The 12,154-nt window shown below is 35.9% G+C and overlaps 1 protein-coding gene across 1 annotated transcript in view; it reads left to right on the top strand.

Annotated features, from left to right (window-relative positions):
- The first annotated feature begins 544 nt into the window (after window positions 1-544).
- LOC120351542 overlaps window positions 545-12,154 on the top strand; it is a 14,516-nt gene continuing 2,906 nt past the window's right edge. Inside the window, exons 1-3 of the mRNA XM_039429326.1 lie at window positions 545-687; window positions 2,003-3,935; window positions 6,189-6,670. Coding sequence (XP_039285260.1) covers window positions 3,814-3,935; window positions 6,189-6,670 — 604 coding nt within the window. The 5' untranslated portion in view covers window positions 545-687; window positions 2,003-3,813. The remainder of the gene's footprint in view (window positions 688-2,002; window positions 3,936-6,188; window positions 6,671-12,154) is intronic.

The following is a 12,154-nucleotide window of genomic DNA, read 5'->3' as shown; positions in this document are numbered from 1 at the left end:
GTGATTTAACTTCGGTGACTTGACAATTGTCTACCATTTGACTCGAGCAATTCCTTTTTTACGCTTAGTACGTTGTGTACAAACAGGGTTACACTTGAAGTGATTTTTGATTTTTATCAATGCTGGTTACAAATATTATGCTTTCAAGATTATATTTATCAATTTGAATTACAATTCATGATCCTTTGATGCAACAATAATAAATTTCACATTTGAAGGTAAGAATTTCATTTTCTTTTGAGCTTTTTAGAGATACATTTATGACATAGAACATGCGCATTTCGTGCAATTTAACATAAATATATATTTTTGGTTGCGTTTTTTACTTATAATTTCACATTAAATAATAGGTTACAATAATTAATAACAATATTGCTTTGATTCCATTAAAATTGACTCTATGATCTCGCACACATTGGTTGGTGTGACGAAGAGAATTATCGAACAGGCTTTGGCTCTGAATAGATTTTTCTATCGATTCTGTATTTCGAGGTTAGATTTACACATTTTTTCAAATAAACCCTGTTTACTTTCTTTTTTCCTATTCACTACTAACTTCATCTGATTTCTAATTTACAAATATTTTCTGTTGATAATACAATTTTTGTTTTTGTTTTCCAGTTGGGCGGATATAACTAGGCAATTGTTTCTGTGATGACTATGACACGAGGTGGATGGCTTGATCAGGTTGGTAAATTCTTAAAGTTGTTTTCAGTTTTAATTTCTTGACTTAAAGTTGATTTCAATTTCTTCTTTTGAAGTGAATTGTTGTTTATTAGATGAGTTGAAATTGTTTATTGGTTAGGCTCTTCTGTAGGGTTTTACATTAATTACGTTTTCCCACCAGTGATTATTGGCGTTCTCGGAATCTTGAATCTTGATGGTGTTGTGTTGTGAAACGTCGGTCACTCGATGCGGTCCTGTGTAAAGATGGAAGAATTTTTTGGTTAACTTGCCTAGGGCATCTGAAGATTTATGTGCTTTTACCAGTACTTCATCTCTGACTTCATACTTGAATTTCTTTGTAGCCTTATCATGATATTTTTTCCTTTGTTTTGCGGATTTGTCTAACCTATTTCGAACCAGTTGGTATAAGTTTGGGTTAGGTCTATCCGGATCTGGAAACTTGATTAGGCTCTGAATGAACGATTCGTTTCTTGTGCCAAATATAATTTCGTGGGGAGTGTATCCGGTACTGTCGCTTACACAGTTATTTATGCAGTGTTCTAGGAACGGTACATATTTGACCCATTGTTGATGGCGGTGACTGCTATATGCCCTCATAAATCTTGAAATTTCTTTCATTTTTCTTTCCACTGGGTTTGCGCTGGGAGTGTATGCCGAGACTCTTGATGTTTTAATGCCGGCTTGTTCTAAAATTTGTTTCCACTTGGTACTGCAAAAATAGGTTGCGTTGTCTGACAATATGCGTTGTGGTTTACCAACTTCATTGGTCCATCTTTCGGTGATGCATCTGGCTAGTTTTTCACCAGTGATTTTACCAATAGGGAAGAACATGGTATACTTTGAGAACAAGCATGTTAAAACAAAAATGAAGCGTTTTTGGTGCATAGACTGAGGTAGTGGCCCATAGATGTCAGCTGATATTAATTCAAGTGGTTGTGAAGGCAAGATAGGTATCATTTCTCCTGCAATGTGAAAACGGTTATGCTTTGTTTTTTTGACAGATGTCGCAGGCTCTTATTAACTGTGTAACCTTTTTGTTCAACCCTTTGAAGTAACAACACGTTTTCAGGGCATGTATTGTTTTCTTTATACCAAAGTGACCAATTATGTGTCTCCAAAATTAAGTCCTTTTCTAGGGTGTGTGGTATGACTAGATGCCAAAAATCGGAGTTTTTATTAGCCTTATAAAACAAATGGTCGTTGAAGACAGTGTAGCGTTGTAGATACTGGTGTTCTGCGGCCGGAGGGTTGGATAATTTGTGAATGAGATCTGCAATTTTGTTGTCCATTGATTGTGCACTCTTAAATTTTTCAGATGTGAGGAGTTCGGTGTGCAGGAGCGGCGATATATTGAAGGGTAACGGCACTGGTTGATCTTCGGCTACATAGCATTGGAATGTTGTCTCATTTGCATAGGTGTCACTTCCTTCTCTGGACAAGAAATCAGCGGTTTGATTTCGTTTACCTGGCAGGTGAGTGAGTTCCAAATCAAATTCTTGTAATAACAGAAACCATCTGGACAGTCGGTTGTTGGTTAACTTGGCTGTTTTGAAAAAAGTCAAGGCCTTATGGTCAGTGTTAACAAAAATCTTTTGGCCTAACAACAACGTTCTATACTTCTTGCATACTTTGACAATGCTTAGTAGTTCTTTTTCCGTGACTGTATACTTCTTCTGGGCTGCATTCATAGTCTTGCTAAAAAATGCTATGACTCCTTTTTCTCCTTTCTCATCATATTGAAAAATTTCCGCACCTAAGGCGTAATCCGATGCGTCAACATTTATATGAAAAGGTTGGTTTAGATTTGGATGATCCAATATAACAGCTTTCAAAAAAGCATCCTTCAACTGGTTGAAAATTGCATCTTCCTTGAGCCCCCATGTCCATGGTTTAGAGGATGATAAAACATGACTCAGTTGTGCTGTATAATGAGACATCTGTTTGTTAAAGCGACGATAGAATTGTAGGAAACCAATAAAACGTTGAAGCTGTTTACGACTTGATGGAGATGGAAAATTTTTTATAGCTGATAATTTGTCAATGTCCTGCATGATACCTTTATCAGTTATGATGTGCCCGAGGTATTTAACTTTCTTGGCAAAAAATTCACATTTTGATAACTTTAATTTCATACCACATTTTATTAGTCTACCGAATACTACATCAAGGTGTTGAATATGCTCTGCCACACTCTGTGATGAAATAATTGCATCATCAACGTAAAGAGCACAAAAATCTGAAATGTCTTCACCAATTGATTGTCTTAGGCAGCGTATAAATATAGCCATTGCGTTTCTGATCCCAAAGGCAAGTCGGGTAAACCTGAGATTTCGGCCGTTGAAGAGGAAGGACAGGTAGTCACGAGATTCTTCTGCCACTTGTACCTGCCAATATCCGGCGCTGAGGTCGACGGTGGAGTATATGGTCTTGCCATGGAACATCTGCAACACCTGATCGATCTGGGCGGGAGCTTCACGGTCGTCGTCGAGAATCATGTTCAGCTGGCGGGCGTCAAGACAGAGTCGGGTGGAGCCGTCCTTCTTTGAGACGCAGGTAATAGGCAAACTATAATGCGATGTGGATGGTTCGATAATGCCTAGTCTTTCCATCCTATCTATTTCGGCAGCGGCCGCTTGACGGTGAGCAAAAGGGATGGGATAAGATTTTCTATAATAAGACTCATGTGGTTTGACCTCTAATTTGCACTGAAAATGATTTGCCAATCCCGGCTGTTCTGAAAATACTGCACGATTTTTTATGAACATTTCTTTCATGGCTTGTTTAGTTGCGAGCCCCCATTCAGAATTATTATCAATTTCCTTTAACAATTTTTTCATCAAAATGTCAGTATCATCTGGTGTTTCATTTTCTAAGCTGTAGTCATCCACTGAATCATGACTCATCATCTCACTCTCTTCACTTTCTCTGTATTTTACCTTGTAGTCCCTTTCAGGAATGCAGTCCTCAACCATGTGATATCTCACTACTCTTACATCTCCCGCATTGGCCTTTAATATTATCTGAGTATTGATACTAGTCCAGTTGCTATTGTCGATTAATTGCAGTTCGAGATTTTTGAAATTTATGTTTGAGTTATAATGGGCTAAGAAATCAGCACCAATAATAATGTGTGGTCCATTTGCAGGCAATACCAGGAAGGAGTATGGGAAACACTTTCCTTCGACTTGGATCTCCAGGAGGCATTGTTTAGATATTCGGAGGCGACGTCCTGGTGTGACACCTGATAGGTAGGTTGAGGTTAATGGTAATGTGGCTATTTCCGTTATGTTTTTCAGGCGGGAATATGAGTCATTCTGGATTAGACTGACTTGTGATCCAGTATCTATGAGGGCTTTGAATTGTAGGCTGGCTATTTGTATGGTTATATAGGTTTGAAAATGTTCATGTATTTCTTGAATGCTGGAGTTTTCTTCTTCTAGCAAGGTTTCTCTGATGTTATTATATAGCGCGGTAAGACATGTAGACTCTTCTCCTGTATCTGGATCGGTAAGGTTGACTAGATTTTCCATTTTATTCGTTTTTGCAGGTTGGGTAGGCTTAAACCGTATAGAGCGGCAACGACGGTAGATTCCTCTGAGTTTCGGTTGCTTGCCTTGGACTATTTCGACTGGCGGGGGTGACGGATCAGAATTTTTAATTGGCGGTTGTTCTTCTGCTAATTGATTATCGTTTCTCTCTGTGTGTAAACAGGTGATGGGCGACTGTGGCGGGTGATTTCCATATAGTCAGATTTTCTGCGGCGTTGAGGATCCTTGTGTTTTCTCGGCCATATCCGATTTTCTTCCCTGGTTTTCGTTGGGCGTCGTTTGATGCTGATTTGCGCTTGCATTTCCCATCCGGTTATAGTTGTGGTTCCTGCTATGTGCGGCGTTGTTGGAGTATGGGTTACGGTGTTGGTTTATGCGGTCTCGTCCGTCATGATAGTATGCGTTTCTCCGGTTTGTATCAGACTGCTGGTTGTGGTTCTGGAAATTCCTCCTACTTTCTGGTTGGTTTTCTTTATTTAGTCGCTGTTGAAAATTCGTGTTGCGGTCCTGGTTATTGGCAGAATTAAAGGGACGACGGGCGTTAGAAAAAGGAGAAGTATTTTGTTGGGGTTGGTGATCTTGAGGCGAATGCTCTTGTTGCACAGTGAAGTTGTAATCTTCGCGATGCACTGCTTGGATTTCATGGAGATGATTTTCCAGTTCTTTGATGGTCTTAACATGACTAGTCGCTAGTGCCATCTGTACTGGGTAAGGCAGCTTCCGAATAATAATCTGAGTAAGTGCTAACTCGGCGAAAGGTGTATCCAGTTGTGAATTTTGGTATCTGATGTTTGATATGAAGGCGGTGCAGGTCTGGCCACTTCGAGGTGAATATTTGCAGGATACAATATCAGATAGTATGACTCGCTGTCGATCTTGTCCCCAATATTGTTCCAGGAAGGCATCTATGAATTCGGATAAGCTATTAAATTCGGCGGCGCGTCCGTGAAGGAAAAGTAAGGGTTCTCCGGACAACAGAGTGAATAATTTGAATTTCCATATGGGCCAGGGTGTGGGGGTAAGTTCTTGAACAGATCTCAGTTGCTCGACGAAGGGTTTTGGGGGCATAGACGCTGAGGTGTCATCAAAATGTCCTAGGTTTTGAAAAATTGTGGTGGTGTTGTACGACTCTGAGGGCGATGACAGTTCTAGATTGGCCCGAGAGTGACTTATGCGGGTTTCCATCTGAGTGATTCGGGTATCCGTCTGCTCAAATCTTTTCCGGACCTCGGCATCAACACTCTTCCTTTGCTCGGCGGCAGTATCACATCGTCTATGCAGGTCACTGTATTGTATAGTCAAGCTGTCCACCTGAGAGCTGATAGTAGTTTGCTTTTCACTCAGGGTGCTAACATGGCTCTTCAAATTTGTTATATTGGTCGTAACTGGTTCAAGTTGCCCTTCGACTCGCCGGATAATATTTTCATGTTCCTTTTGGCATGTAGAGATGTGTTCGTTGACTTTGGCCTGCACACTCTGAGTTATCTGCTCTCCTGCTTTGGTGCAATGCTTTTTGGCTTGATCAACCACTTTCTCTTTCAGAGTATCCATCTCTACCCGTATGTGTTCTTTTAAGGTGACCTCGACGTTGATTACCTTCGTATGCATATCCTGGGATATCTGATCCAATCGGTTATTTGTTTCTACAATGGATTCATCCAGACGCTCAGTTAATTTTTTGATGGTATTATCGGTGTCATGGAATGCTCTGTCCATTCGTTGACTCAACTTCTCCAAACCCTGTTCATTTACCTTCTTCACTTCTTGAACTTCCCTTTTTAATTCTTCCTTTGTTTGTTTGTTGTCTTCTTTTAATTCTTCCTTTGTTTGGTCGCTTTTTTCATTTAAGTTGTTTATTGCTTCCTTTGTTTGTTTACTGTCTTTCTTTATTTCCTGAATTTCCTTCTTTAATTCTTCCTTTGTTTGTTCATTCATCTTGGCTATTGCTTTCAGGAGGGTGTCCATATCCATTGCGGGATCGGGTGTATGTCTAACGGTTATCTTCTGGTTTTTTATCCGAGCGACGGTACGAGAAATGGGAGTTCCTGTCTCTGGGGCGTCGTCGTCCGTATGCCCTCCCGATGTTTCGTCTTCCGGCTCTTGGGCTGCCAATGGATCTTCCACTAGAATGCAGCTCTCCTCCACCTGCGTCGACGACAAGTCATCCAGTATATGTGGATGGAAATCGACGGATGCGGTGGCAGATGCGGATGGCGGTGAGCGATCGGGTGAGATGTCTTCGGTGTCCGACAGACTTGGATTGACCTGGTCGTTTCGTGCCATGGTTTGCAGAAAAATAGCGCAACGAAAGTGTGCGGTGAATAAACGTGGAAATGTGGATGTGATATACAAAATAAGTGATAAGAAATCCAATAGAAATTGTTATAGCTTCGCAGTGAGTGAAATACAGAAAAAGTGGTTTAGCAATGTGTTCAGTGATAAAATGAATCAAGTTAGCAATATCGTTAACATAAAAATGATAATAATATACAGGATACAATGGACACTTATGCGGTAACGAAGGTACGTCTCTTATAATTTATTACTCTTATTATTATAAATATTTTACTCTTATAATTTCTTGCCGCAATTATATATAGGGCTAGTATTCTTCGCAAAATTTTATATAAAAGCTGCAGCGTTCTACTTGAATTATTCCACAATATATCCGTGATTTAATTTTACTTCCCTCTTTATGCTTTAAAAATTTTAAAAATATAAATGACTTCAATCCTCTTTTCCATAAATTTTTTATAAATTGTTTTGGTGTAGACCTAATACTCTTAAATAGTATGACTTCTTTTATGGTATTTCTTATACCTATGACTTATAATATGACCAATCTTCGAATAACACAATAATGAAATTCTGAGTTCGATTTTTTTCTCTAAAAATTCATCAATCGATAAATTTCTTTTCTGTTCAAAAATTGGGTATGGTACGTCTGATTATTTTATATAACAGTGAACAGTTAATATTAAATTTGAAGAAATTCACAACCATGAATTTTTCAAAAATTTTCCCGTTGTCAGCGCTATAGAATACTGAGCAACTAAATAATCCTCGTAGTCGATGATCCACCTCTTCAATGCCTATCACTGTTGGGCGCCAAATCATGTAAAGCGGTATTTTACTCGCCTCACATATGTAGGGAGAATCTTGTACTAAATCAACGGTGTTGAGGTTATAAATTTTGTAACTGCGTGCGTGGACGCTAAGTGCACACCAGACTGATTGATTCACTACAAGATTCGATACAATTGTCGGAATCGCGGGAGGCCTAAACGCTCGCTCACCCTTGATTCTTCTAATGACAGATTGTATAGTGATGAAATTTTTATAAGCAGTGTAGCGACCGCTAAACACTGAAGATGGATACCTTAAAATTATTACCTGTGAAGAATGAGCATACAAAATCATACAGGTCGAGCAAAAATCCCGATGTAGATAATTTACGGGACTGCGTCTCTAATAAGTTCCGAAGGATTAAGATTCACAATAATTGACAGGCTTAAGAAATAATCGAACTCAGAAAACGAATTAACAGAATTGAAATATATTATAATAAAATATATGATCATACAGTGCAGATTCAGAATTTGATTTACAGATTGATAATAATTTAGCATTGACAAAAAGAGTTAAAAATGTTCTTGTGCTTGCATGACACCATGCGTGATTCGACAGAATTTTACAATTGATAAAATTTAACAGTTTTGAAAAAATAGTGAAAAAATGAATTATAGAATATTTTAAAATGCTCGGGGGTCGTGGTTCTGGCAGCTGAGGATAGTCAATCAACTACAAGTTCTTATAAATTCAATATGAATGAATTCTAGGCTCTTAACAACTAATAAGCGCTTGTCGGCGTGGCCAATAATTTAACGAAGAAAAAAAATTTATGTTTCTGCACTGAAATATTTTCGAAGCGTAGATTGGGCCCCTTTTAACTTATAACTCACGTGAATTTCCTTGGCGGTCGTGGTTTTCTTCTTTGGATCAAAATCGTTTGATTGGCAGCGGATCCAGGCTTCGGTTTCAGCACGTGGGGGATTTTTAATTTAATATTTCCTTCACCAAATTAATTAAGGGATGATTTAACTTTAAACTTTCAATTTATCGATTGATGAAAATAAATTTACAAATAACAAATAGATTGGCCTAAAATATTGGCTCACAAATAAAACATATAAAATCGAACAAGAATTTTTTACGAATAGGTCTTGGTAACTATAAAGAGATCTGAACGGTGAGGATTTCAAAAGGGAAGTGAGGTCTTTTTCTCTAAGCTTCTTGGCTAGACCTTTCTTCTGAGAATCTCGGTGTAGTAAATTTGCATAAAAATTTGCCATTGGTAGAACGATTGTGACGTAGACGTGACGTCAGTGGCAGGCAGTAGAATATAATTCCTTTAATTACAATAATAATTCAATTTATATAATTCTTAAAACCACTTAAGCTCCTCGACATAGTTCCTCTTATACAATGTATGTGTGCTAGCGTATATGATAAGGCAGGTTTGTTGTCTGATAGTAGATTAACATATGTTGTTTTCAAACGATCACCTTTTTGGTGCTATTTCTATGCACTATGATTGGCTTAGGCTTGCCAAAGAGATTTAATTACCATGTGGTTCAGTTGAAGTAATGATTAATAAATTAATATTCTTATACAATTTGTATTATGTCTGAGACTGTTATAATTAATTTCTGCAGTTTTTACCAATAATATACTGTTCATGATATGACCTAGTTAGTTGGCCGGCATTAGAAACCGGCATGACATTTGACAATACTTTGAATCAGTCAGCTGCGTTCGAACTGCTTTAAACATCTGATCGGCAGTAAACAAAGTGTAACCTCAAAATTCAATGACCAATTCATAAATAATTCGTGCTTTATTTGCAGAATAATTATAATTTTATTGAATAATTTTCTAGAAAATATTCAGTACAGAACGGTACTCTTATCTAATATACAGTTACTGATAAGTAAGTTTTATCGCTCGGTCGCTAACTACTCCTTTAGTAAATTCTTTCCTTTTAAGAAGGTTAATCACAATTTTCTCTCTTCTCATGAGATCTATTTGAAAAATTCATCACAATCTATAGTCGAATTAAATTCTACATTTTTATAGTATTCTACATAGATACACTTTTATAGATTCCACATTTTCTACAGTATACTATTGATCTAAATATACAAAAAATATTGTTTTGAGAACTATCACTATATTATGATGGCTGCTCTCTACCTTCTTGAATTTGATTATTCTATTAATCAATCAAACCCCTCACGAATAAGAATTCTAACAATAATTGATGTAGATGACGATCAAAAAAGAGGAGTCTATTTGAAAATGTTCCCATCACATCAGTTTTCTGGGGGCGTAGAATGTTACCAATGTTACCAAGTACCGTTAGTACAACATAGTATGTATACTCGCATGTGATTTGCCAACGTGAGTGACTTGGCAAAACAAATTTGCTTATTTGAATAATGCAAAACCTTCTAGATCTTGTAATTGTTGAAATATAGAGTTATTCTATCATTATTTACTATTGTTGATGACTTTTTGTTGCTATTGTACAATAACGTAGTTGGTTGCATGACATACATTCTATTTGCATGATCCGATAAAAATGTCAAACTTCACATCCTTGCATCTCAAGTATATATTCGAATTGAATTCATTTGTTATTATATTTATTGTTGAACTGTTACGAGACATGATTCTCATTAGATCTATTAACAGGCTTTGTAACATGTATGATTTCTGATCCAAAACCAACAGGATCATAAAACTATATTATACTCTCAAATTGTCATTTTATATCAGAAATCAGAGGGCGCATTATGTCACGTGGTATTTTAGCACCACAAATATTTTTGAAATGAACTATTGAACTTTAATAGAATTATAAAATGGAAAAGAAAGATAACCTAGTCAAAGAACCACTCAAGTAAAATCGAATGTTGTTAGTGATAAAAGAGTAATCATATTATCTAAAATGATAAGAAAAAACATGCATAATTGTGATTCAACAATAATGAGGATCCATTGGCAGAATTAAAAATTATAAAGCGGCTTATTTATTATTGGCAGATCATGAAAAATAAAAGTTTGCATATACATTTGAGGTTAGAATTATTTGTTTACACTTTTAAATGAATCAATCGATCTAGAATAAATCGATAGTTATTTGAATCAATACCTAATGAATCAGCTGATTGTTCAATCAACCAGTACAAGTTGAATTATAAAGTTTACTCACAAAAGATGTATTATATATGCTGAGGAAGATTTATGTAAATAAATAGGGACAACTATTATTGCTGCATAAATATTTACTACAATCTAAAAAAGTACAAAAATCAAGAGTATACAAAACTCGCATAAAAAATTAAATATATGTTACATGATAGCATCATATATCGTGATTTATTTATCAGAATAGTTAAAGACAATCACTCCATATATTTATATAAAAACTTTTATTTATTTTTCTATTATAAAGTTGAAGAAACCCTGAATCTGAAGCAACCAATTGTATTGAGTTTGTTAAATTAAAAGCCAATCAGAAAGAAGCTTACAAATCGTTCAAGGAAGAGATAAAATTTTTCTGAAAACCATCTTCTTCTGGCTTGTGATCTCATTCTGAAAGGATGCACATGGAAATTAGGGTTCTTTCTTCCTTTAAATTCTAAAAATTATCAAGCCAATCCCTTTTTTAAATGTGAACTATTTGTAATTAATGTTTATTTATCTGTGAACTCAGTGTTGTTGAAGAGTTTGTAATTGTAATCAATTCCCATAAATATATCTGTAATACGGAAAGAAAACTATAAGAAATCTGGACCACGCGCGAGCCCAGCTGAGACGAAAAGGACCTGCATAATTAATTATTGGAATTAATGAATTCAATCCACAAGACTGTCAAGAACATCATTAATGTGAGTGTTAGATCAAACGAGCTCGTTTTATAAAGGCCTTTTTATTAGAGTTGGGGAATTAGTCAAAGCACTATATAAATTAATTTAAGTCAAGGAAAATTCTCAATGTGTTGATTATTATCATATAGTTTATAAGAACGTTTTATGATTAATTTGATATATGTAGGCAGCTTACTTCCATGCACGGCACGGACTCATTAAAAGCCTGAGATTATTTTTTAATATTAATTTAATAATTATTATTGCTAATGATCAAAGCATGTCCTATTAAATCTGCAGACTGAACAGGTTTCAAATTGTAGAATCGGAATTGACTTGAAGTCCATGTATTAGTATTAAATACAAATTTATAAATTTTAAAGCTCACAACAGTGAATGCTAGTAAACCCTGTAATAATTGTTAACTATTGAAGAATTTATATACATTGAAAATTATAGATATAAGAATATTTTATATTATATATTGTTTTATGGGAATATATTTTGTGTTTTATGTCAGCATACAAAATCATAGAAGTTTATTTTATCCTAATTCATCTCGTGACATAAAGTTTGAGCTGTCTTAGTACCAAGAAAAAATATTCGGCAGCATATAAAATTATTGAATCAATTAATATCGATCTTATTAAGAGCATTCAGTACTTATCACCTTTGATGATAGTCATACTAGTCTGCCAGAAAAAATATATTGATAATTATATTAATAAGGTTCCAGTTATATCATATAAGGATCCAGAGAGCTTCAAGAACTGGCATTGTAAGTTCTAAGGAATTCAGAAGGATAAATTGGAATACCTGTATTCATGACAAGCGTTTCAAGGATCAACTGGAAAAAACCATAGTTGGTCTTTATTATTCTCTATTGTGTACATGGTTATGATAATCAGTCATCAACTATCCTTTTGATTCTTTTGGTATTCTTCAAGAACTTAATAGAAGCAGCAGTAAGAATTATAATCACCAGTC

Source organism: Nilaparvata lugens, chromosome 5, assembly GCF_014356525.2.
Source record: "Nilaparvata lugens isolate BPH chromosome 5, ASM1435652v1, whole genome shotgun sequence".
In the NCBI taxonomy this organism is placed as follows: domain Eukaryota; kingdom Metazoa; phylum Arthropoda; class Insecta; order Hemiptera; family Delphacidae; genus Nilaparvata; species Nilaparvata lugens.
The sequence above is the reverse complement of the archived record's forward strand: the minus strand, read 5'-3'. Positions and strand labels throughout refer to the sequence as shown.